This window comes from Antechinus flavipes, chromosome 4, assembly GCF_016432865.1.
Source record: "Antechinus flavipes isolate AdamAnt ecotype Samford, QLD, Australia chromosome 4, AdamAnt_v2, whole genome shotgun sequence".
In the NCBI taxonomy this organism is placed as follows: Eukaryota; Metazoa; Chordata; class Mammalia; order Dasyuromorphia; family Dasyuridae; genus Antechinus; species Antechinus flavipes.
Window position 1 is genome coordinate 2932035 of NC_067401.1, and position 26145 is coordinate 2958179.

Consider the following 26145-nt stretch of genomic DNA (forward strand, 5'->3'; position numbering starts at 1 on the left):
GGCGGGGGCGGGGCCGTGGCCTCTGATGGACAGCGCAGGCGGCCTATGGGCGCGCGGCGTGGTGGGGGGGGCCCGAGCCTCCTGGTTCAACGTGGGTCAATTTTTTGTGAATGAGGAGGGAGGTTGTGGGGCCGCCGTCGCCGCCGAGGTGGGGAGCGAGCCAGTGCCCGAGCGCCCCAGCCCCGCCACCGCCGCCGCCTCCGCAGCCCGGCCCGGCCCGCTCCGAGCCCCAATCCCGGAGCCCGGAGCCGTCGCCGCCGCTCCGAGCGCCGCCCCGGGCCCGGCCCGCCCGGGGAGATGCGGCCCCAGAGGGAGGCGATGCCCGAGCCACGGCCGCCGCCCCGGAGCCCGCCCCGGTAAGTGCAGGGCAGCCGCCCGGGCCATTGTCCGCCTCCGCCTCCGCCCCGTGCCCACGCCGGGCCGGGCCCCGCGCTGCCGTCCCCTCCCCCGAGACAGACAAACGGTCAGACGGACGGCAGAGAGACAGACAGAGAGACAGAGACAGACAGAGCCCGGCCCGGGACGGACACCCTCCCCCCCTCCCCGCCCCGAGGCCCCTCCCCAGTCCCCGCGTCCCCCCCCACCAACGGAGATTCCATCAACCCCCTCCCCCCAGCCGCGGGTCCTTCTGTTGATCTCCCCCCACTTGTCATCCCCCTGCCCCCTCCCGCAGACCTGCGCCCCGAGGTCCCTTGCCCTGAGCTTGTCATCGTCGCCACCTCCCCGGCCCCGGATCTCCCCCGTTTCCTCGTCTTTCTGGGGTTCCTGCGATGACTCGGGCAGCTCGGTCCCAACCCTGCAGTGGGGCCCCCAGCCCCCCACGGTCCCTTCCCGGGCCGGCCCTCTCCTGGCGGCAGCGGCTGCTGCTGCGCCAGCAGGTTGGAGAGCATCCTGCTTGGAGAGGGGGCTCCCCCGGCCCCCTCCTCCAGCCCCCTCCCCGCCGTGCTGAGCATGGGGTGATTTTACAATTCAGTGAGCCCCCACCCTGGATCGGTGCCCCCGGCCCCCGGGTGGTGCCCGTTGTGGTTTGGGGGGCCCCTGCCCCCAGCCCGTCCCCTGTCATAGCGTCGGGGAGTTGGGGGGTCGGTGGGACTGCTGAGATCGAGCCTGAAGCTCGGGGCAGATTGAGGACGGAGATAGGTAACTGGCTGCCTGGCGTGGGCTCCCCAAACCGGTTTGGTTTGGCGTGTGTGTATGTGTGTGTGTTGGGGGGGGCGCCGAGGAAGGAGGTTGCAAATGGGGAGGCCTTGCCGCTCTCTCGCCCTGCCCCACACTGCAGAGCGGCGAGCGTCTGGCTGACCCATCCTCCGGGATCCTGGCTGCCTCCTGGGGACCCCCCCTGGGGGTGCGGAGTTAAGAGCTTTGATGCGGCTTGGGGGGGGTGGCGGCGGAGGGAGGGGAGCTCAACCCACAATAAGAAACTGCAGTTTTGAGGCTTAATTTTGTCGGAATGGAAAAAAGGAGGGACCCTGGCTGGAGTCTCTGCAGCGGAATCCATCCCTGTGCCAGGGCCCAGAATCCAGGGGAAGGCTCCTCGGCTGAGCTGCGGGGGACCCGGAGACCGTGCAGCTGGGCTCCGTCCCCCCACCCTGGGAAACTGAGGCTTCCCGGGGGCCGAGCCGCCAGCCGGAGCGGAAGGGCCGCCGCAGCCCGATCCAGGCCGGCTCCGAGGGCGGCTCGGCTTGCCTGGCAGGCCCGCCTGGCTTGCTCTCTGCACGGCTTTCCCAGCCCGGGGATGGTGCTGGCTCCGATGATATTCTCGGAGCTCGGCGGGCGGCGTTGCACAAACCCGAGGCGAAACGAGAGGAGACTTATCTCTTATCTCCTCGGGCCGCAGACCCGCCGGCCGCCCCACTCGCTGGAGAGCTGGCGGGCGGGCGGCCGCGGGGAAGGGCGCGGGGAAGGGCCTGCCTCGCCAGCAAGGCCCAGCAACAGTCCCTAATAACTCCGCTCCCGAAGGGGAGCTTCCTTTATTGGGTGCCTGGAAATTGACCTGCTGTGACACAATTTTCAAATAAAGCTTTGGCGAAATTAAACTTAAGTTATTTTCAACTAATGACTTTCTTAACTAAATCTTAATTGCACGACTACAGAGACCAGCCTAATTGCCTAGCGAAAAAAAAAATGCCTGCTGCTTCTGGGTAGGGAGCGCGGCCCCGGCAGCATCCCCATCGCCTGCCGCCCCCCCTCGCCCCCAGGGCGGATCCGGTCAGACCGCAAGCCCCCCAGATGCAGCGAGAGCCCGGTGCCCGTAAGGAAAACAGGCTTTGGCCGAAGTAAACAAACCCGGGCCTCCCCCCAGCCGGCCCTGCCTGTCAGCCGGTGCAGGAGTGGCTGCCGCCTGGCCTCCCCCACCCCCTTTTGTAATAGGATCGCGCCAGGCGCTTCCTGGACTTGTAATTGTTTCTGATAATTCCGGGCCTTATTGGAGGGGCTTTGGAGTCCACGCCGCTGTTGTGGTTTCTGAGCCCCAAACTTCGTGGGGGAGGGGTGTGTGTGTGTGTGTGTGTGTGTGTGTGTTGGGGGGTGGGATGGGATAAGGAAACTCAGCTGCATGTGTGCAAATAGTCACCGCCGCAATTACGAGGCAACAAAAGTTATGGCAGCATTTTGCCGTAGCTATGGTAACACGTTTACTCGATTATAATTGGAAATGCAAAATGCCACCCAGTCAGAACTTTTGGCAGTTGGAGATTTGGGGGTGGGCTAAAGATGGGAGCGGGCCCTTGGCCCCCCTCCCCCGGGCCCCACGGGGGCCCCCCGATGGAGCTGCAGGGGCCCCCTCCGGGCTCCTCCGGATTAGACTTTCTGAAAGTTCTCTGATCCCTCATGTGCTCCAGATCCTGCCTTGAATCCGTGACACCCGAGAGCTCAAATATGTGTGGGAGGAAAGGAAGTATTTTCATGCCTTCGATTTTGCTCAAGACTTGGATCTGGCTTCTAGGCTTTTGTTTTAGAGAGCAGATCCCTGCCACAGAGGGAGCCGCAGGAGCCCTCCCCTCCCCCGGCGGGGAAGGGGCCCGCGCTCGCGCCCCAAAGGGCCTTCCAGCCCTGGCCGCTCGAGTCCGGGGCCAGAAGCCCGGCCTAGCAGGCCACCCTGCTCCTGCCTCATCCGGCCAAGGCAGGCGAGGCTGCGTCCTGGCGGAGGGAGGGTCTGGGGAGGCCGGGAGCGCGGAGCAGCTGCGGCCCGACATGCCTGAGCAGGAGATCATTTTGTATGGTCAGCAGGAGAACGGCTCTGCCGATCCAGGCTAAAAATGTCCTGCTCCTCCGAGGCCAGAAACTCGGCGAAGGCTGGCAGCAGCAGGGAATTCTGGGTCTGTGATGGGGAACACATGGCCCGGCCCCCCCTCGCCAGCAGCCGCCCGGAGGGGAAGGAAGGGCTCGCCGCCGGACCCCGCCGCCGTCGGCCGGGGAGGGCGCTGACCCCGCGGCCCCTCGGGCCCGGGCCGACGCCGTCGCCGTTCTCCACGGCCCCGTGCCTGCGGGGGCCTCCTCGGCCGTTGGGAGGTTTGGGCTTTGAAGGCGAAGCCTTTGATGCGGGGGGTGGGTGCAGAAGGAAATGAGACTCGGTGCCGGCTTAATTTCCACAACAGAAGCAACATGTTCTCGCCATGGCGAAGCCATCCATGCTGTTTTCTATTGAAAACGGCTGCACCCTCGGCCCCCACGGCTGCGAGGCCGCGGGGCCGACGCCGCCATCTTGGGGCCTCGGTTTCTTTCCCTGTCAAATGAGGAGATTGGAGCGGCCGGATAGGGCAGTGGAGCGGGAGTGGGGAAGACGTGGATTCGGATCTTGCTGTAGACCCATGCCGGGCCGGTGACCCTGAGCACCCGGCTCCTCCTCTGTCAGCGGAGACTCGGAAATGCCCCACCCCAGACCCCCCAGTTAGACGGCCTTCCAGCTCCCGGCCTGTCCTCTGGGGGATCCAGCCCCTTTGGCCCACTTTGGAGCTGTCCAGCTGCAGAGAGATGGGAGCCCCTGGAGGAGCAGGGATCTTTAGACATTTATTAAGCACTTACTGTATACCCAGCCTCCTCTGATCATAAACATCAGTTGAGGGAAGGTGTTGTGCCTGAAGCCACTCGTGTGCGAGGGGGGCCACGCTCCGCCCTCCCTGTCGTACAGAGGGGGAAAGGGAGGCCCAGAGAAGGATAGGGACTTAGCCAACACTCGGCACAGACCCAGGATTTAAGCTCCCTAGCTCCGTATTCACGCTCCTGAGTCTTCTCAGGTTAGGCTGATCCAGATGGCAGGGTTTTAATTTGCAACATCCACTTGGGAGCACCCAGGTCTGCGGCCGGCTCATGGGGCTGGAAGGGGCCTCTGGGCCCTCTCATCCAACCTTATCATTTGGCAGAGGAGGAAACTGAGGCATCCGGACACTAAGGACCCAAGAGAAGGTGCAGAGGCTCTAACCTGGGCCTGCAGGTTTTATCATTGTGGGGTGTGTTCCCCATTTTGAAAAATGGATGCGGATGCCGAGGGCGTGGTGGGGATGCTAGGAGTGCGGTGGGGATGCTGGGAGTGCGGCGGGGATGCTGGGAGTGCGGCGAGGATGTTGGGAGTGCGGTGAGGATGCTGGGAGTGCGGCCCTTGTGCCTGAAGAACCAGTGTGAGCTATTGGTTCCCAGGAGTGTTTCATTTTTATTTCTGTGCCTTTCTTAAGTCAGTCAGTGAGCCTTTATTATGTACCTACTGCATACTAGGCATTGTGCTAGGTGCTAGGGATCCAGAGAAAAGCAAAAGCAGCCACTGCTTTCAAGGGTGCAGCTTAATAGAAGCCATTATGCAGGTTGTAGAACCAAGGACATAGCAACTTCTTAGGCGATGAGAAACTGAAGGAGACCCTACTGAGGATGAGGATTTGAACCCTCAATCTGCTCCTTGTGGGCCTCTTCATGGCCTCCTTAACATGTAAAAGGAGGATTTGGTTCCTTGGCTTTTAAAGGCCCCGCATTGGAATCGAAGCCTCTGGGGTTCCGTTCTCCTGGGGCTGATTGTCTGGTCCTAATAGCCACTGCCTTTGGGGTCTCCTCCTACAGCCTCCCCAAGGCCAGGTCATCTACTCCCTGCTTGAATACTCCTAGCGGTGGTGAGCTCACTACCTTCTCATGGCAAGGCAGAGGTCGCCACCTTTCGTTCAGTCTCCCAGAGCCCCCCACGGCATGGTCCTCCCCCCCCCTCCATCCTGGTCTCCTTTCCAACTATGAGGCAATAGGATCTTTGAGGTCTCCTTCCCAGCTTTCCCTCCTCGGGTCGTCAGTGGCCATCAGAAGGGTGGCGGCTTGCCAATGCAATGCCAAGACTGGGCTCCGGGCTGGGGAGCACCTGGGCATGCCGGGAGGCCCCCGCCTTTCTCTGCCTTGTGGTCTCTGCTGGAGTCCGCTGCTTGTGGAGAGAGACATCCTGGGCTCGGGGAGGCACCTGCAGGCTCAGACTCGGGTGGTTGGGGGGGGGGGTCTGCATTTGGGGGCGTGTCGAGCCTTTTTCTCTCTGCCCCGCTGAAGCCAAAATACCCCGAAGCCCAGCTGGGCTGGAGAGCTGCTTCTGAGCCTTTCCTCTCATTGGCGGAGCGGGCTCGCGAGCCCCCCTGCGGGGGAGGGGGAAGGGGAGGAGAGGCCCCCGGGCGGTGAACCTGCCCTGGGCTGGAGCTGGTGCAGAGAAACAAAGTATCTCCGGGAGACAGTCCTGTTACTGTTTCTCCGCTGTAGTAAAAGTTACTGTTTCCCGGCCCTAGTAAATGTTACTGTTTCCCCGCTGTCTGTGGCCGGGGAGGGCGGCTTCCATCCCCCCCGAAGCGGAGGCCCCAGAGCCTGCTCTGCCTGGGCCAGGGCCCTCTCCGGCCCAGGGTTCCCTGTGAAGGAAAGGCCGGGGAAGAGGTATTGATGAAGCATTTCCTGCCGAGCCCGGGGGCAAAAGTCCAGGGGCGGAGACCTCCGCCTTCGAGGGGCTTCCTGAGAGGCAGAGGAGGGAGGGATGGCCTGGAAGAGCCCGGGCTTCCTGGAAAGTGACTGTGCTCTCCATCCTCGCTGGCTGCACAACTGCAGTGGTGGGAGTGGGGCCGAGGACTGGGCTCCGGGCCAAGCGATACCAGATGGGGAGAGTACTCGCCCCACCCAAATTATTAAGCCGCGTACTCTGTCCAGGGGTTCGGGAGGAAGGGGCTCTCCGGGGTCTGTGATGCAGTTGTCGTTCAGTGGTTTTGCTCTTGTCCGGCCTTTGGTGATCCGATTTGGGGTTTTCTTGGCAGAAATACTAGAGTGATTTGCATTTTACAGATAAGGAAACTGAGGCACATGGGGTGAAGTGACTTGCCCAGGGTCACAAGTAGGAAGTTAGCTGAGCCTGGATTTGAGCTCCTGAAGAGGAGTCTTCCTGACTCTGGCCTACTGCTGAATCCAAGGCATCTTCCACAGGAACCATTAGTCAGTCGTCGATTAGAAGGGCAGAGGACGCGCTGCAGATCTGTGGAACAGACACACATTTCATCTGCACTGGATAGAACGGCCCTGGAGTTCAGAGTTGAGAAGGTGGCCACCCACCAGGGCCGTTAGGGAAGTTTCTTGGGGAATGAATCATTCCCACTGACTTTGGAAGTGGGCAGGAATCTGAGGAGTGAGCAGAAGGAGAGGCTCAAGATCCAGAGGAGGAAATGGTCTGTTTGGGTGAAAGGCACTTCTCTGAGTTAGGGTCCTATGAGGAGCAGGAAGGAAGCCTTTCCGGAGCACCTACTGTGTGCCGGGTGCTGTGCTCCAGGAAGGGAGCCTTTCCGGAGCACCTACTGTGTGCCGGGTGCTGTGCTCCAGGAAGGGAGCCTTTCCGGAGCACCTACTCTGTGCCGGGTGTAGTGTTCCAGGATTTAAGCCTTTCCGGAGCACCTACTGTGTGGCAGATGCTATGCTCCAGTAATGGAGCCTTTCCAGAGCACCTACTGTATAGCAGATGTTGTGCTCCAGGAACAAAGCCTTTCCAGAGCACCTACTCTGTCGGGTGTAGTACTCCAGGATTTAAGCCTTTCCAGAGCACCTACTGTGTGGCAGATGCTGTGCTCCAGGAACAAAGGCTTTCCAGAGCACCTACTGGGTATCGGTGCTGGGGACACATATACAAAGAAGGAAGTGAGCCCTCCCTGCTTGGGGGGGGGGGGTGAGCTCCTAGCGGGTGGGCGGGGGACAGACAGAGAAGTACATGTGGCACCGGCTCTGAAGTTCATCAAGGAAACTGGAGCCGGAGCCGTGAAGTGGGAGGGAGTTTGGGAGGGAGGGCTTCCAGCTGGGCTTCCATAGGGATGGTTCAGTGTGGGCTTCCTGTCTGGCCATGGGAAGACAGACAGGAGCCAGTGGATCCCGGGCCCTGGGCCCTCAGGTTACTTGTTTCGGGGGGATGCGTGTGTGTCCGCAGGAGTCCGTACGAGAGTCTGGCCGTTGGAGGCGGCCGCGTGCAGGAGCACGTACTGCGTGTAAAACGTGTCCCTGCGCAGCCACAAAACGCGGCGATTTGGGGAGCGAGAAGGGGCGCCGCTGCCGAGAGGCCGGGGGGAGGCCGGGGAGGGAGGGAGGCCACGGGAGAGGCCACAGGAGAAGGGGAAATGGTGGCTTCCTTGTGGACGGTGAGGATGAGTGCGGCCCGGCCCGGGGAGAGCCTGTGCACGCAGCAGGGCATGGGAGAGCCTGTTTGTGAGGAGCCTGCAGGGACAGAGAAATGGTGAGAAGTGGGGGGCCTAGCCAGAGGAGAGGAGGCGCCGGGCAGAGAACGGCAGGGGGCTGAGAGCTCCCCCTGAACGGGCTGGGCCCCCGGGCTGCCGGGCCGGACCAGGGTGGGGAGTTGGAGGCTCCGCCTGTGCCGAGAGACCCTGTGGGAAGCCGTTGGTCGGAGGAAGCCTCGTCCGGGGGGCGAGCAGATGGGGAGGATGAGGGCATGGGGGGGGAGGATGAGAAAGGGAGGAAGGTCAGTGTGGTCCTCGGAGGCGGGGGCCAGGCCGTGGCGTGAGACCCTGCACAATCCCGGCCGAGTGGAGGCAGCTGCACCTGTTGGGAACTGTCAGGGAGGACTCGAGCTTTTCCTCCTGAACTTTCCTGCTTCCAGGGCTGCTTTGGAGGCTGGGGCCGGGGGCGCCGGATCCACCCTGTACAGCCTTCTCTCATTGAAGGGATGTTAGAGCACTAAGGTCACCTGAGCGGCCCCCGGGAGAGGGGGAGGCTCCTGGGGCCTTACTTGGGATGCGCTCTTCTCCTGGAGGCTGGCCTCTTTTTCCTGAGGAGGGGTCGGATGCAGTCACAGAAAGAACCTGGTGAATTGCGAAGGGCAAGCAATGAGAGGAGGCCCTGAGCCTTTGGGCCAATTCTGGGCCTTTTAGCCCCAAAGTGGTTCTTTCTGAGAACCAAGAAAGACCCTTGAGGTGGAGTCATAGGGGACAGGTTGCATGCCCATTTTTCAGAGAGGAAACAGGCCCAGGGAGAGGCTCCCTGGGTCACGTGACTAGGAAGAATCAGGTAGATTTGGAGCCCGGGCCTTCCTGACCCAGCTTCAGCATTTTGCCCATTCTGGCCCTCAGCAGGCAGTGGGACTGGGCTCTGGCCGTGGTCCAGGGCAGAACTCTGTGGTTTGGGTTCCCTGGCAGGAAGTAGTATGTGGGTGTGTGATCCATGTGTGTGAGAGATCCCTGCAGAAATGATTCTTTGTGTATGATCTATTACATAAATGATACATGTATCAGCAGCCTGTGTGCATGTGATCCATGTGTGTGAATGATCCTTGCAGGAATGGTCCTTTGTGATCTGTTGTATAAATGACACATGTGTCAGCAGCCTGTGTGCATGTGATCTACGTGTGTGAGCGATCCCTGCAGAAATGATCCTTTGTGTGTGATCTGTTGTGTAAATGACACATGTATCAGCAGCCTGTGTGCATGTGATCCACATGTGTGAGAGATCCCTGCAGAAATGATCCTTTGTGTGTGATTTGTTGTGTAAATGACACATGTATCAGCAGTCTGTGTGCATGTGATCTATGTGTGTGAGCGATCCCTGCAGAAACAATCCTTTGGGTGTGATCTGTTGTGTAAATGATACGTGTATCAGCAACCTTTGTGCATGTGATCCATGTATGATCTGTGTATGTGGGATATGAGTTTAGAAGGTGGGATCTACATGTGATCCATGTGTTTGAACGATCCCTGCAGAAACGATCTTTTGTGTATGATCCATTACATAAAAGATACATGTATCAGCATTCTGAGTGCATGTGATCCATGTGTGTGAGAGATCCCTGCAGAAATGATCCTTTGTGTGTGATCTGTTGTGTAAGTGACACATGTATCAGCAGCCTGTGTGCATGTGATCCATGTGTGTGAGAGATCCCTGCAGAAATGATCCTTTGTGTGTGATTTGTTGTATAAATGCTGATACATGCAGTCTGTGTGCATGTGATCCATGCGTGTGAGCGATCCCTGCAGAAACAATCCTTTGGGTGTGATCTGTTGTGTAAATGATACATGTATCAGTAACCTTTGTGCATGTGATCCATGTATGATCTGTGTATGTGGGATATGAGTTTAGAAGATGGAATCTACATGTAATCCATGTGTTTGAACGATCCCTGCAGAAATTATCCTTTGTGTATGATCCATTACGTAAATGATACATGTATCAGCAGTCTGTGTGCATGTGATCCGTGTGTGTGAGGGATCCCTGCAGAAATGATCCTTTGTGTGTGATCTGTTGTGTAAATGACACACGTATCAGCAGCCTGTGTGCATGTGATCCATGTGTGTGAGCGATCCCTGCAGAAATGATCCTTTGTGTAAATGCCACATGTATCAGCAGCCTGTGTGCATATGATCCATGTATGATCTGTGTGTGATTCGTATGTGATTCCTGTATGATCTGCGCACTCCTTGTATGACTGATCTTTGTGTGTGATTCATTGTATGATCTGAATGAATGATCCGTATTTGTGAATGCTCTGTGTGTGATGTGTTTTGTGTGTGTGATCCGTGTGTGTGAGTGATGTTTATAAACAGTCCATGTGAACGATGCGTGCAGTGTGACATGTAAAATCTCCGTGTGATCTCTGTGTGTTTGCATGATTTGTATGTGTGAGTAAATTGTCTTGTGTTTGTGAGAGATCCAATGCTCTGCGTGTGATCCCTGTATCTAACTGTATGCGATCCCTGTATCTAACTGTACGAATGATCTCTGTGCCTCTACGTATGGAACCAGAATGTGAGCGGTCCATGTGTCATTCACTCACGTGCAGTGGGGAGCACATATGTGTCTATCTCGGATCCGTGATCTCTTCGCTCCCGGTTTGGGGAATAGCAAGTTTCTGATGCTTTGGAAGAACCTTCTTCCAAACTGCTCAGGAGCAAAGGCAGGGACGGATTGGCCCTCTGCGGCCCCTTTGTGTCCCATTTCAGGCAGCTTCTTGTTATCCTTTGGGCTTTTTCTTTTCTTCTTTCTTTTTCTTTTTCTTTTTTGATTTGTGGTTTATCTGTGTTCATAACATTTTTATACAGTTTGATTTCCCCCTGAGCCTTGTAACTTCCCGTGATGCGCTAATATGGTTTCTTGTATAAATATTTTAAAACTCGGCCCTGTTGCTCAACGTTCGGCGGGCCCGCTTTGGTTTTCAGGTTGTTTAGAGCGTCCTGTTTTCGTGCAGTTTGGACGCCTCTGCCCGTGGCTGGCCGGGCCTCTGACCAGGAAGGAGTCACCGGAATGAATTAGAATTCTGTTTTTCCTTGGGAATGCCTTGGGCGGAAGGGGAGCCCCCTTCTCTCCGGCCATGGGAAGGCGAGCTCTCGAGGTCCTCCCCCTCCCCCCCCATTCCAACCCCTCCCGTTTTGTCCCTTCTCTAGAGCTCGGGCCACATACGCAGCTGCTCCTGCCGGGGCCGGGGGATCTCCCAGCATCCTGCGGCCCTGCCAGGTAAGCAGTGGAGGGAGTGTGAGTTCACCCATGAAGAGGGGAAGGTTTATGTTGGGTGAGGGTCACCTCCCTCTTTGGAGGAGGTGAGCGTTTCTGCAGCCAGCCTCCTCCTTGATTGTGCCTGACAAAGGGGACGACCGAGAGAAACGTGGGGAGGTTCTGGAGGAGCCGGGCAGCTGGGAGTCGGGCCCGGTGAGCGCTCCCCATCTTGCTCCCTCCGCCTAATTGAGGGGCCTTTAAAGAGACCCTGGCATCAGGAACACGAAGGCCTGTGTGCCCTTTGTGGCTGGCGATTCCGGCATCAGGGATGGCCTGTGCTGGAGGACGCCTCGGCTTCTGGCCTCCCTGATGCTTTCTGGGAGTGGGGAGCGGGCGGCACCGCTGCAAGTCGGGCCTTCGCCCCGGCATCCCAGGCATCCCATGTGCAGGTGCTCAGGGCTTTCCCCAAGGGCGCTGTTCATCTCCCGATTCCGTGGCTGTCGCTCGTTTCCAGAATCGGCCCCAGAAGCCTCTGCCTTGGCCCTCCCCCTTCCCCACAGTCAGCCCTTCATGGGAGCCAGCGACCCTGGCCCCCCGGCATCATTGTCCGCTCTCCCTCATCTGCCTCCAGCCTCGTCCCAGCTACCGCCCCTCTCTGGGAAGCCTTTCCCACCCTTAATTCAGAGGGCCTCCTCGAAATAAGGATTTCCCCTTTTCTGGATGACAGCTTGTTTCTGCCCATTTGTTTATTGTCTCCCTCATCGGACGGGGAGCTCCTTGGGGCTGCTCTGTCTTTCCTTCGTAGCTCCAGCACTTGGCACTATGCCTAGGACTCAGTTGGTGCTTAATAAATGTTCATTGATCGACTGATTGATCACTGAGTCCTAGGAGTGCTTTTCTCTCTGGGTACCAGTTGTGCCCTTTCCCCCTCCCCCGACCCTGCCCCAGAAGTAGGGATTAAATTTGATGTGTGTGAAATTCAGATAAAACCGGGTCCGTGGCCCGCCATGTTGATTTAGAAAACCGCAGCGTCATGGAGTTGGGGCTGTTGTATCTTTATTGTTCCATTGCACATTGTGGATCTCGGAGGCCCCTCCCTTTGGGTCAGGCATCCCCGCAGCCTGCTCCTGGCCGGGAGTTTGCTAGACCCTTTTGGGGTCGGAGCCCCTCATGTCATTGCCTGAGGTGATGGCCCTTCTTAAAGCTTATCAGGTCCTAGAGCTTGAGCCAGCAGCAGGATCAGAGGCCATCTATTCTTGCTCTCCTTGTTTTACAGAATGGGAAACTGAGGTCTCAGAAGGATACCCTGCCCTCAGTGTCAGAGGTAGAATTTGAATCTGGAACCTCTGACTCTGGCCAGGCCTCTGGGGATTCTCAGTTCAAGGATGGGTGATTCCCTGGGGAGCGCTGGGCGGGGGGGGTCTGGGTGAGAGGAGAAATTGCTCATCTGGGGAGTGGATGGAGGAGCAAATGGGAAGCAAGTTATCAACGTGTTGGACCCCCAAAGGAGAGAGCCGGGGGGGGGGGGAGAGCCCCCAGCTCTGCCAACTGGAGGCACGAGGGCGGGCAGGCAAAGTCAGCTTGCTGGGGTTCTTCGAGCTAGCCGGCCTCTCCCCCGAGACGTCTTGGGGATTTCCTTGCTTTCCTTGGCTCCCGTGGCCAGACTCCTTCCTGCCAGGCAGGTGAATCGCCAGTGGGGAGCGCCTGGGCAAAGCTTCAGCGTGGGAAGACCCTCTCTGGGAAAATGGCCCCCGTCCGGCGGGCGCGTGCTGCGAAGGGTGGCTTCTGGGGCCGCTGTCTCGGTGCGCCGCTGCTCTTTCGGATGGGGGAGGGAAGCGTGAGCTTCGGACCGGGCCCCTTCGACCGAGAGGAGGCTTGGAGCATGAACGCTGGTGCTGGGGGCCCAGCGGGCACCCTCGTGGCGGGGGCCTTGGCTGGAGAAGTTTCCTGAGAGAGAGTTTCTAGAATATGGCTTCTTCCTCATCTTTTTCAGAGTGAGCCGCCTTCCGGCATGGAGGGAGGCTCTCGGATCCTTCTGGGCACGGGTTCTTGCTCCCGCTGGGTGGGAGGCAAGAAAGGGAGAAAGAACTTTGTTAACTTGTTGTCTCCGAGGGGAGGAGGCCGTGTTTGGACATCTGATCCTCGTGGCTGAGCCCAAGGCCTGCTGGGCAGATCTCGGCCGCCTCTGGCGCTTAAGAATGGGGTGGTCAGGGAAGGCCCGGGCCAGCTGAGCTCTGGCTGGGAGCAGAAGGGGGCAGCCCGGGGTCTCGGGGAGTCGGCCTGTTTATTTATTCCCTGATAAGCAGGTGCCCCCAGTCGGAGAGAGCCAGAGAAGGTGGCCCCCAGCCTCTCCTCCTTGGGAGGGCCCAGGCCAGGGAGCCACGTGCCTCTCCCACCTTTGCCCCTGAAGTCTCGGGGTGACTTGGGTGGCTCCTCCTCCCATCCTCTCAGGGATGGCGAGCCGGGCCATGAGAGATCACTTGTCAGAAGCAATGGCCCTGTCGTTTTTAACTATTGAGTTCCCACTAAGAGGTGGAAGGGGGATGGTGGGCATGGGTCAGAGGACTTGGATTTTCTCCAGGCTTTGGTAGTTGTATGACCTGGAAAGGTCACTTCTGTTCTCTGGGCCTCAGTTTCTTTTATCTGTAAAATGGGACACCTGATCTCGGAGGTCCCTTCGGGCCCCACGTCTAGATGGCATTGCCTGTCATTCAGCACTTGTTTACCGTCTCCTGGGTTCACTGCACTTCGCCAGGCTGGGGGTGGGAGGGCTCGCTTTCCTGCGCTCACGGTGTGATGCTTGCCTTAGCCACACACACGTTAAGTCATTGAAGAGTAGTGAGAATGTGGCTAGAATGGGAGCGTGGGCCCCAGCAGGAAGGGAGAATCGTTTCTGACTGCGCCTGGGGAGGCTTCCTGGAGGAGGGGACTTTGCTGACGGGGTGTGGCGGTGGGAAGGCCCAGCTCTCTCCCGCTTGCGGAGGGAAGAAGGGCTGTCCCCTCCCACCCTGGCCGGCCTTTGGGATGACGGCAGCAGCGATGATGAAATCCCTCATCCTCCCTGTGTAATCCTAACCAGGTCCCACCTCTCAGCTAGCTCGCAGCCCTTGCACAAGCGGCTCTGCTGCCTTCAGAGATGGGAGAGCCTTGAATGTGGACTCTTCCCCCAGGGGCCTGGTGGGTGGGGGCCTGTGGCCACATGAAGCCTTCCTTCCGTCTCTTAGAAGGGAAAGCGTTTTCTTCTGGGAGCAGAGCTGTTGTGGCCGGGAAGCTCACCTGACAAGTGCCAGGGCTTCCCTTAAGGAAGGTTTCCTTACATTTATACTGTTACCCTGTGTTTCAATTGCTGGGACTTGGTGAGGATTCAGAGGCCTTGTGGGAGCCCAGAGGGAAGCTAGATGATCGGACGGACCACAGTGAAGGCATAGTCAGGGCTCCTCCGGGTTCTAGGTGGCTGCTGTGGGGAGAGAAGGCGTGGGGAGGAATCTCAGGGTGGAAGGGGACTCCAGGGCTCTTACTCTGCCTCGTACCTGAGCGAGAATTCCCGCACCCTCTGCTGCAAGGCCTCCAGGGCAGGGGAGCCCATTCCACTTGGGGCTAGCCTCAAGGAGGTGGGACTTTGTGCCCCATAGCTCTCCCTCTCTAGAGCAAAGAGCTTTGTGATAGAGGATGTTAGTCAATCCAGCGGGGTTCTTCATTGGGGGCTACGGGTCAGGCTCTGGGCTACGAGCATAGAAGCAGCCCCACATGCCCGCAGCTTACATCTCGGGGCACCTCCAGCTTGGGATGGAGCTGGACATAGGGTAGAGGCCTGTGGCTTCCATCCAGGTGATGGGGCCATGAAATAATAGGGCTTGCCTGAGGGCATAAGGGAGGTGTGGGTCCTGCCTTGTGGCTTCCTGTGAGAGACCTACCTGAGCCAAGTTTGGGAAGACGCTGGATCGTCAGGAAGCGTTTACAGAAGTTTTCTCTGCTACAAGTGTACCCAGCTTTCACCGGCCTTCCTTGTCGGCATCATCAGTCCCAGATCTGGAAACGGATGGCGGCGCGAGAGTAGAGAGCTGTGATCAGCCCAGTGAGAGGGTCAAGCCTGGGGAAGAGAGTTGGGTGAGAGAAGGTTGGAAACATGAGGTGCGCATCTTGTCTCTTCTGAAGACCCTTGCATCCATTTATTCAGCCCCAACCTCTCTCCCCTCCTCCCGTTCACCCCTATAGTAGCCCTGACTGCTCTTAGTCCCCTTCCACATCCAGATTGCCGCCAAGGCCTGTCAATTTCATCTCATCTTTCATCAGTTTCTCCTGTGTATCATCTTATCAGTTTCACCTCAGCACCGGCTCTTATCAATTTCACCTCAGCACCGGCTCTTATCAATTTCACCTCAGCACTATCTCTTATCAGTTTCACCTCTGAACTATCATCAGTTTCACCTCTGCAACTTCTGAATTCAGCCTCCGACCCCTCCCTCTTGGGCTGTTACCGCACTTCTGGGAGGGAGTCTTTCGCCCAGTTTTAATTGTCCACCAAAGTGACTGTCCCGAAACCCAAGTCTGATCATAACATCCTCTTACTCGATAAACTCTGGTGGCTCCCTGTTGACCCCAAGATCCCATGTCAAACACTTGTTCAAAAGCGTAAAGCCTTTCTCAGCACGCCTCCCTCCTTGCACCCGCAGCTTCCTACACCTCACATCTTGTCGTGTTCTCTGGTGACACTGGCCTCCCGGCTGTTGCTTGCCGAGACACTATTATCTCCTGACATCAGCATTTTCTCTGGCCGCCCCCCCCCCCCCCCCCCCGTCTTTATGGCCCTCTCGAGTTTTGGCCCCAAAGCCGCTTTCTAGGAGAAGCCTTTCCAGATTCTCGGTCCCTTCCCTTTGAGCCCACCCCGTCTGTATTGTTTGCATGACCTGGCTCTTGGGCGGGGCTTTGAATGTTGGGCTCAAACTTCTGAACACCCGAAGGGGAAAGGAGCCAGACTGCTCCACGGTAGGGAGGGCCCAGCCGAAAGTGAGGAAGCTCCAATTCCTTGCCTGGGAAAGTACTTTTTGTGACATTTTCCGGGGGAGCAAAGCTGCCCAGAGAGACCCATCGTCGGGGCGAGCCACGGTGGAAGTCTGAGAGCACAGGGGTGTGTTGGCGGGAGAGGAGCGAAAGTCCGGGCCTGGTGGCCAGCCTGGATCTGGAGGCAAGGAGAGCTGGCATGCTAGAGAGGCTGGAGGAAACGGGGCCGCCGCCGAGGCCGAGTGGAGGGAGACAGAGAAGCCCATGATAAAAGGAGTCCAGATCTGGACCAAGGCTTCAGTCCTCGGGGAGGGCGGGCGGCAGGGAACATCCAGGGATTTTAAGGATGGAAGGGAAGGAGGCTGAGGCATTGTGTGCGCTGGGGCCCCTGGCCCAGGTGCTGATCTGGAGTGGGGGAAGGGGCGGAGAGGAGGCTCGCCTGGGCGCTGGGGCCTGTGGATTTATAGACTGGAGGCCGGGGCGGCTCCCATTTGCCTGTTCACATTTTCTTTTACCCTTTTATTTTGGACATCCACATGGACGAGCCGAGAACAGTGAGTGTGAAAGGGCGATGTGTCAGGTTACCCTAAGATTCTCCATTGAACGGATCCTGCCCTGCCTGTCTGTGTCCCTAACCCCTCTTCCCTCGGCAGCTCTCCTGTGTTCTTTGTCTCTTCAGTGTCGCCGCCTCCCCTCCCAGATCGAGGCTTTTCTGGCTCTCGGAAGCAGGAACAGGAGCAGAGGGACTCCCACTCTTAGGAGGCTCGGGGCCGGAGGGCAATCGGTCCAGGTGTCTCTAGAACTGCTCCCGATGCAGTATAGAATGAGCTTTCTGAGAGGAAGAAGTGAGCGCCCCCAAGCATTTATTAGGTGCCTGCTGCCTGCCTGCCATTGCTGTGGGTGATAAAGAGGAAAAGAGGCAACAGTGCCGGACTCTGGGGGCTTCCGGGCCAACCTGCGGGTACTCTTGTACTGACCTCTGGGCGCCCCCGCGCCGGCCTCTGGGCCGGCCTCTGGGCGCCCCCGCGCCGGCCTCTGGGCGCCCCCGCGCCGGCCTCTGGGTGCTCCCGCGCCGGCCTCTGGGCGCTTCCATTGCCGCACTGCAGGCTTGGGACTCGGGTTGGACGTTAATCTCGGTGGCCCAGAGCAGGCCTCTTCCTCAGTTTACATTACAAATGACAGTTATTAAGCCTCTCCCTGGCCATGTTTTCTTTATGTGGGACCTTGTGTTCTATGTCCTGCATTGGGCAGGAGGACATCTTAGTGTCATGGAGATCTCACCCACCCTCTCACCGCCCCTGGCCGGGCTAGAACTGGGAGAAATGACCTAACCTTGGGGCGTCATCGTGGCCGGACCAGGCCCCGCGGGCGGGGTGTGCCCCCCAGTGTGTACGTTTGCACGCGCGTGTGCGTGTCCCCGTCTGACCTCCCCCAGAAGCGCTCCCCCCCGACCACGTCCGCCCCGACCTGGGAGGATTCCTCCGGACCGAGGTCCCTCGAGCTCCCGAGCCTTGGTGGGGCCTCCTTCCTCCCTGCGAGAGGAGCCGCCGGGGGGCGCCTTTCTGCCCCCCCCCCCAGGCCCCAAGCTCTGGCCCGGGGGCAGCTCCTTCCTTCCCCTGGCACCGAGCCGCTGGCGCAGTGCAACGGTGTGTGCGGTGGGTAAAGGGCCGCTGATGACGGAACAGGCCGCGGAGCAGCACGGAATGAAGGCGAATCCTCCCGGCCGCGCCCGCGCCATCCCCTCCACCCTGACAGTTTAATAACCAGGGTGCCTAATTTTAATCTGCTACGTGGGTGCAGGCTGCTGGCGCGCTCGGCTGGGCGCCGGGAGGGGGTGACCTCGCAGGCCCCGGGGGGCGCCCTCGGAGGCCCCGGGCCAGCGCCAGAGCGCTTCCCGGGCTTTGGGGACCGGGCCTTGGGCTGCGGCTCTGGGGCCTGGCCCGCACCGCCCGGAAGCCCCTGCCTGCTTTGGGAGGGAGAGGGGCCGCTCTGGGCCCCTGCCCTGGCCTCCCTCCGCTCCTCTCCCCCCTCCCCACCCTTTTTCTCTCCTCCCCTCCCCTTTTCTTCCCCCTCCCCTCCCGCTCCTTCCCCTCCCTCTCTTCTCCCCGCGAGCTCCATTCCCGCACTTGCATTTCCCGGGGCTCTGGGGGAGCCTGCTCCGCATGCAGATGCTGGCGGGAGAACAAAGGCCGTCGGGGAGCCCGAGAAGGGAGAAGGGCCGCTGCCCGGGCGGAGGCAGAGTGGTCGGGGAGCCTGAGAGCCGCCCCTGCGGCAGGTGCTCCTCCCCCTCCCCGCCCGGCCCATCCCCTGCACCCCCAGCTGGGCTTTTGTTCCTTGCCGTGTTTGTTTATTTTTAATCTCCCCACATGGAAATGCGGATTTCCAGCCTGGCCTGGGGCCTGCTGGGTGTCCTGTGGGGTGCTCAGGGAGGGGCTGGCCCCGGGTTCCCCCCCCCCCCACCTCCCACCTGCAAAAAATGAAGGCCAAGTGGAGAATGAGAGGCTGTGCGCTTCTGGGAAATGGGCCGGGGTCGGGGTGGGGATGTGACAGACAGAGACAGACGGACAGAGAAAGAGAGATAGAGACACAGAGACAGACAGACAGAAAGAGACACACACAGACAGAGAGAAGAGAGACAGAAGAAAGAAAGAAACACAAAGACAGACAGAAGAGAAAAAGACACACAGAGACACAGAAGAGAGAGAGACAGAGACAGACAGAGAAAGAGAGATAGAGAGCCACAGAGACAGACAGAAGAGAAAAAGAGACACATAGAGACAGAGAGAAGAGAGACAGAAGAAAGAAAGAGACACACAAAGACAGACAGAAGAGAGAAGAGAGATAGAGAGACACAGAGACAGACAGAAGAGAGAGATACACAGATACAGACAGAGAGATAGAAGGAGAGACACAAAGACAGACAGAAGAGAGAGACACACAGAGATAGACAGAAGAGAGAGACAGAGACACACAGAGACAGACAGACAGAAGAGAGAGACACACAGAGACAGACAGAAGAGAGAGACACACAGAGATAGACAGAAGAGAGAAAGAGACATACAGAGACAGACAGACAGAAGAGAGAGACACACAGAGACAGACAGAAGAGAGAGAGACACAGAAGAAAGACACACAGAGACAGAGAGAGAGAGAGACAGAGAGAAAGAGACACACACAGACAGAGAGAGATAGAGGGACACAGAGAGACAGAGAGAAAGAGACACACAGAGACAGAGAGAGGAAGAGAGACACAGAGACAGAGAGACAGACAGAGAGAAAGAGACACAGAGAGACAGAGAGAGATAGACACAGAGAGACAGAGACAGAGAGACAGAGAGAGAGAGACAGAGACAGACAGAAGAGAGAAAGCGACACAGAGACAGAAGAGAGAAAGAGACACATAGAGACAGAGAAAGAGAGATACAGAGATAGAAGGAGAGACACAGAGACAGACAGAAGAGAGAAAGAGACAGAGACAGAAGAGAGAAAGAGATACACAGATACAGACAGAGAGATAGAGAGACACAGAGACAGACAGACAGAAGAGAGAGACACACAGACAGAAGAAAGACACACAGAGGCAGACAGAAGAGAGAAAGAGACACACAGAGACAGAGAGAGATAGACACAGAGAGACAAAAGAGAGAAAGAGACACACAGAGACAGACAGAAGAGAGAAAGCGACACAGAGACAGACAGAAGAGAGAAAGAGACACATAGAGACAGAGAAAGAGAGATACAGAGACAGACAGAAGAGAGAGACACAGAGACAGACAGAAGAGAGAAAGAGATACACAGATACAGACAGAAAGAGAGATAGAAGGAGAGACACAGAGGCAGACAGAAGAGAGAAAGAGACACAGAGACAGACAGAAGAGAGAAAGAGATACACAGATACAGACAGAGAGATAGACACAGAGACAGACAGAAGAGAGACACACAGAGACAGACAGAAGAGAGACACACAGAGACAGACAGACAGAAGAGAGAGAGAGAGAGATGAAAGAGACACACAGAGACAGATGAAAGAGACACAGAGAGACAGACAGAAGAGAGAGACAGAGACAGAAAGAGAGATAGAGAGACACAGAGACAGACAGAAGAGAGAAAGAGACACACAGAGACAGACAGAAAAGAGACAGAGACAGACAGAAGAGAGACAGAGAGACAGACAGAAGAGAGAAAGACAAACACAGAGACAGACAGACAGAAGAGAGAGACACACAGAGACAGAAGAGAGAAAGAGAGACAGAGACAGACAGAAGAGAGAAAGACAAACACAGAGACAGACAGACAGAAAAGAGATACACAGAGACAGACAGAAGAGAGAGAGAGACAGAGACAGACAGACAGAAGAGAGAAAGAGAGCTAGAGACAGACAGAGAGAAGAGAGAAAGAGAGACAGAGACAGACAGAAGAGAGAAAGAGAGACAGAGACAGACAGAAGAGAGACACACACAGAGACAGACAGACAGAAGAGAGAAACACATAGAGACAGACAGAAGGGAGAAAGAGAGACAGAGACAGAAGAGAGAAAGAGACACACAGAGACAGACAGAAGAGAGAAAGAGAGTCAGAGACAGAAGAGAGAGACAGACAGAAGAGAGAAAGGGATACACAGAGACAGACAGACAGAAAAGAGATACACAGAGACAGACAGAAGAGAGAGAGAGACAGAGACAGACAGACAGAAGAGAGAAAAAGAGCTAGAGACAGACAGAGAGAAGAGAGAAAGAGAGACAGAGACAGACAGAAGAGAGAAAGAGAGACAGAGACAGACAGAAGAGAGACACACACAGAGACAGACAGACAGAAGAGAGAAACACATAGAGACAGACAGAAGGGAGAAAGAGAGACAGAGACAGAAGAGAGAAAGAGACACACAGAGACAGACAGAAGAGAGAAAGAGAGTCAGAGACAGAAGAGAGAGACAGACAGAAGAGAGAAAGGGATACACAGAGACAGACAGACAGAAAAGAGACAGAGACAGACAGAAGAGAGAAAGAGATACACAGATACAGACAGAGAGATAGAGAGACACAGAGACAGACAGAAGAGACACACAGAGACAGACAGAAGAGAGACACACAGAGACAGACAGAAGAGAGAGACACACAGACAGAAGAAAGACACACACAGAGGCAGACAGAAGAGAGAAAGAGATAGAGACAGACAGACAGAAGAGAGAGATAGAGAGATGAAAGAGACACACAGAGACAGATGAAAGAGACACAGAGAGACAGACAGAAGAGAGAGAGAGACAGAGACAGAAAGAGAGATAGAGAGACACAGAGACAGACAGAAGAGAGACACACAGAGACAGACAGACAGAAGAGAGAGACACACAGAGGCAGACAGAAGAGAGAAAGAGATAGAGACAGACAGACAGAAGAGAGAGATAGAGAGAGAGATGAAAGAGACACACAGAGACAGATGAAAGAGACACGGAGAGACAGACAGAAGAGAGAGACAGAGACAGAAAGAGAGATAGAGAGACACAGAGACAGACAGAAGAGAGAGACACACAGAGACAGACAGAAAAGAGACAGAGACAGACAGAAGAGAGAGACACACAGAGACAGACAGACAGAAAAGAGACAGAGACAGACAGAAGAGAGAGACACACAGAGACAGACAGAAGAGAGACAGACAGAAGAGAGAAAGACAAACACAGAGACAGACAGACAGAAGAGAGAGACACACAGAGACAGAAGAGAGAGAGACAGAGACAGACAGAAGAGAGAAAGACAAACACAGAGACAGACAGACAGAAAAGAGATACACAGAGACAGACAGAAGAGAGAGAGAGACAGAGACAGACAGACAGAAGAGAGAAAGAGAGCTAGAGACAGACAGAGAGAAGAGAGAAAGAGAGACAGAGACAGACAGAAGAGAGAAAGAGAGACAGAGACAGACAGAAGAGACACACAGAGAGACAGACAGACAGAAGAGAGAAACACATAGAGACAGACAGAAGGGAGAAAGAGAGACAGAGACAGAAGAGAGAAAGAGACACACAGAGACAGACAGAAGAGACACAGAGACAGAAAAGAGAAAGAGAGTCAGAGACAGAAGAGAGAAAGGGATACACAGAGACAGATAGACAGAAAAGAGACAGAGACAGACAGAAGAGAGAGACACAGAGACAGAAGAAAGACAAACACAGAGACAGACAGACAGAAGAGAGATACACAGAGACAGAAGAGAGAGAGAGAGACAGAGACAGACAGACAGAAGAGAAAAAGAGAGCTAGAGACAGACAGAGAGAAGAGAGAAAGAGACACACAGACAGAAGAGAGAGAGACACACAGAGACAGAAGACAGAAGAGAGAAAGAGAGACAGAGACAGACAGAAGAGACACACAGAGACAGAAAAGAGACAGAGACAGACAGAAGAGAGAGACACACAGAGACAGACAGAAGAGAGACAGACAGAAGAGAGAAAGACAAACACAGAGACAGACAGACAGAAGAGAGAGACACACAGAGACAGAAGAGAGAGAGACAGAGACAGACAGAAGAGAGAAAGACAAACACAGAGACAGACAGACAGAAAAGAGATACACAGAGACAGACAGAAGAGAGAGAGAGACAGAGACAGACAGACAGAAGAGAGAAAGAGAGCTAGAGACAGACAGAGAGAAGAGAGAAGAGAGACAGAGACAGACAGAAGAGAGAAGAGAGACAGAGACAGACAGAAGAGAGACACACACAGAGACAGACAGACAGAAGAGAGAAACACATAGAGACAGACAGAAGGAGAAAGAGAGACAGAGACAGAAGAGAGAAAGAGACACACAGAGACAGACAGAAGAGACACAGAGACAGAAAAGAGAAAGAGAGTCAGAGACAGAAGAGAGAAAGGGATACACAGAGACAGATAGACAGAAAAGAGACAGAGACAGACAGAAGAGAGAGACACAGAGACAGAAGAAAGACAAACACAGAGACAGACAGACAGAAGAGAGATACACAGAGACAGAAGAGAGAGAGAGAGACAGAGACAGACAGACAGAAGAGAAAAAGAGAGCTAGAGACAGACAGAGAGAAGAGAGAAAGAGACACACAGACAGAAGAGAGAGAGACACACAGAGACAGAAGACAGAAGAGAGAAACACATAGAGACAGACAGAAGAGAGACAGACAGAAGAGAGAAAGACAAACACAGAGACAGACAGACAGAAGAGAGAGACACACAGAGACAGAAGAGAGAGAGACAGAGACAGACAGAAGAGAGAAAGACAAACACAGAGACAGACAGACAGAAAAGAGATACACAGAGACAGACAGAAGAGAGAGAGAGACAGAGACAGACAGACAGAAGAGAGAAAGAGAGCTAGAGACAGACAGAGAGAAGAGAGAAGAGAGACAGAGACAGACAGAAGAGAGAAGAGAGACAGAGACAGACAGAAGAGAGAGAGACACACACAGAGACAGACAGACAGAAGAGAGAAACACATAGAGACAGACAGAAGGGAGAAAGAGAGACAGAGACAGAAGAGAGAAAGAGACACACAGAGACAGACAGAAGAGACACAGAGACAGAAAAGAGAAAGAGAGTCAGAGACAGAAGAGAGAAAGGGATACACAGAGACAGATAGACAGAAAAGAGACAGAGACAGACAGAAGAGAGAGACACAGAGACAGAAGAAAGACAAACACAGAGACAGACAGACAGAAGAGAGATACACAGAGACAGAAGAGAGAGAGAGAGACAGAGACAGACAGACAGAAGAGAAAAAGAGAGCTAGAGACAGACAGAGAGAAGAGAGAAAGAGACACACAGACAGAAGAGAGAGAGACACACAGAGACAGAAGACAGAAGAGAGAAACACATAGAGACAGACAGAAGGGAGAAAGAGAGACACAGACAGACAGGAGAGAAAGAGACACACAGAGACAGATAGAAGAGAGAAAGAGAGACAGAGACAGACAGAAGAGAGAAAGACAAACACAGAGACAGATAGACAGAAGAAAGAGACACACAGAGACAGAACAGAGACAGAGACAGACAGAAGAGAGAGATACACAGAGACTGACAGAAGAGAGAAAGAGACACAGAGTCAGACAGATAGAAGAGAGAAAGACACACACAGAGACAGACAGAAGAGAGAGACACAGAGACAGACAGAGGAAAAACAGACACAGAAACTGAGAGAAAGAAACAAAGAGACAGAAAGAGACACACAGAGACAGAGAAATATACCCATACAGAGAGAAACAAAGAGAGGGAGAGAGCTCCCCAAGGCCCGGTGTGTGTGTGTGTGTGGGGGGGGGATGGGGGCGGGGACGGGATGTTTCTAAGTCAGCACAATCTGCACCCAGCTCTTGGGACTGGGGCTCACAACTATCTAGTTATTGATTCTAAGTGTCTATAGATGCTTGGAAACAAGCGCAGGGTGAGAGAGGGAGAGAGGAGCCCACTCCGCAGGGCAGAGGCTACACCTGGAGATCCCAATCGTTGTCTGGGGGAGGGGGAGCCACGAGCTGCTCAGTGGGAAGTCCCTCCTAAGGTTGGCTCCTGGTTGTCTTGTTGCTGAGTCTCCGGAACCTGCTCTGGAGGCTGCTCTGGGTGGCGGGTAAGCTCCCTGAGGGGAGAGTCTGGAGGTGACTTCTGACACAGTCCCTTCCTCCCTGCCTCCTTTTCTCCCTCTCTCCCTTCCCCCCCTCTCTTTCTCCCTCCCTCCTTCCTCCCCTCTCTTTCTCCCTCCCTCCTTCCTCCCCTCTCTTTCTCTCTCCCTCCCTCCATCCCCTCCCTCTCTCTCCCTCCCTCCCCCCTCCATGGGAGTACTTTTTGTTCTGGCTTTTTACAAGTGCGCATTTCCCCTTGAGTAACTTGGTCGGGATCCCTGGAGCAGGCGTGGTCCTTGGACCAAAGTGGACAGGCCGGCCTAGGGGATGGCCCCTCTGGCAGCTGAACTGAGGGCTCTGGGTAATCCTGCTGACTCCCTCCCCTGGCCATGACCCTTCAGCAGGGCCCACACGCCTCGGGCTCCTCAAGGCTTCTCGCCTGCCTTATTGGCCGAGGCGGCTGCGTCCGGGGGACGAGGGGGAGCTGGGAGGGCCCTCGGAGGCCATCGAGTCCAGGCCTTTTTCACAGTTGAGGAAACTGAGACTTTAGCCCCGTGGCCAAGTTTTCCTGCAGGAACCACTCGGGGCCCTCTGACTCAGGGGGCGAGGACCTAATGAAACAGTCCGTGAGCCCAATAGCTGTCACTCTTAATTGCTGTTGTCTCAGTCTTCCGGAGCTTGGGCTCTTGGGGGCGATTTGGGGGGGGGGAGGCTCTGTGAGAAACATCAGTGTGGAGGCTCCGTCCTTTTCTCGCTGCTTCACGACTCGCAGACTCAGTTTCCTTCTCCGCCGACAGGGGTTGCAGTGGCCCCTCCTAGGGGGTAGAAGGCGAAGCCTCCAGAGAGGGGACGCGGGCCTTTGGCACCAGGCTGCAAGTCCGGGGCGATGAGGCGACGGCTCCGAGGTCCCAGCACCCGGCCAGAGCCCCCGAGCTTGTGGGGGTGACTTCAGGGGCGCGAGAGCCCCACTCGGGATGCCTCGACTCTCAGCCTCTCTCTGACTTTCCGAATGGAGTTGAGGGCTGCGTAGAGTGGGGTCGGAGGCAGGGTTACCAACAGCGCTCTACAAATGGAAGATCCCCCAGGAAAGGTGCCCCCGGGCCCAGGCCTAGGAGGTCCCCCTGTCCGCCAAACCACTGCTCTCCCCCCCCCCCCCCAGTTCCCGGAGCAACTTCTAGGCTTGCAAACTTGCGCGTAGCCCCTGGGGATCCTCTCTGGGGGACAGACCGTTCTGAATCTGTGATTTCAGGAGTGATCGGTGGGGGTGGGACAGTCTGTGAAGGCGCCTTGTGTGTCTGCAGAGAGCCGAGGGCTGTTTACAGGCTGGATTACCCGGTGCCAGCTTTTAACTGCTCTGAACTGTGACCCCCCCAAGTGACCCCTCCCCCAGCCTGCAGGCAGCCCGAGGGGTTCTCCGCGTCTGGCACCCCGACAGAGAGAAACCCATGGAGACGTCAGGAGAGGAGCAAAGCGCCGCCATGGCCGACAGCTTGGTGGCTTGCAGGGGGTGGACTTGCTGTTATGGGCTGTGAGCCCTCAGGTCAGTGACTTGCCCAGATGGCTTAAGGACAGATCGTTTCCTGGCCGGGCCTTCTCTGTCCTCTCAGACCTGGCTGGTGGAAGAGGCGGTGGCTGGGAAGCTCAGTGGAAACACAAACCAGA

At 56.3% G+C, this 26145-nt stretch overlaps 3 protein-coding genes across 7 annotated transcripts in view; 2 read left to right on the forward strand and 1 right to left on the reverse strand.

The window, feature by feature from the left end:
• Nucleotides 1-256: 256 nt before the first annotated feature.
• HDAC4 (histone deacetylase 4) overlaps nt 257-26145 on the forward strand; it is a 115916-nt gene continuing 90027 nt past the window's right edge. For all 3 annotated transcript variants that reach the window (XM_051998578.1, XM_051998577.1, XM_051998579.1), the window contains exon 1: nt 257-356. The gene's annotated coding sequence lies outside the window, so the exon portion shown is untranslated. The remainder of the gene's footprint in view (nt 357-26145) is intronic.
• LOC127562687 (translation initiation factor IF-2-like) lies at nt 14564-21750 on the reverse strand. Its single transcript, XM_051998580.1, has 2 exons — nt 21218-21750; nt 14564-18963 (listed from the first exon to the last, which is right to left on the reverse strand). Exon 2 carries the CDS (start codon nt 18214-18216, stop codon nt 17254-17256), a length of 963 nt encoding a protein of 320 aa, XP_051854540.1. The 5' UTR covers nt 18217-18963; nt 21218-21750; the 3' UTR covers nt 14564-17253.
• On the forward strand, nt 19243-21240 carry LOC127562688 (RNA-binding protein 25-like). Of its 3 annotated transcripts, none has more exons than XM_051998583.1 (3): nt 19243-19282; nt 19673-20941; nt 20973-21240. In XM_051998583.1, the coding sequence occupies exons 2-3, from the start codon at nt 19935-19937 to the stop codon at nt 21076-21078; spliced, it is 1113 nt and encodes a 370-aa protein (XP_051854543.1). In that variant the 5' UTR covers nt 19243-19282; nt 19673-19934; the 3' UTR covers nt 21079-21240. The 3 variants fall into 3 exon arrangements, with proteins under 3 accessions (XP_051854543.1, XP_051854542.1, XP_051854544.1); XM_051998582.1 differs by lacking the exon at nt 19243-19282 and adding an exon at nt 19433-19594; XM_051998584.1 differs by lacking the exon at nt 19243-19282 and having other exon boundaries at nt 19542-19679; nt 19780-20941.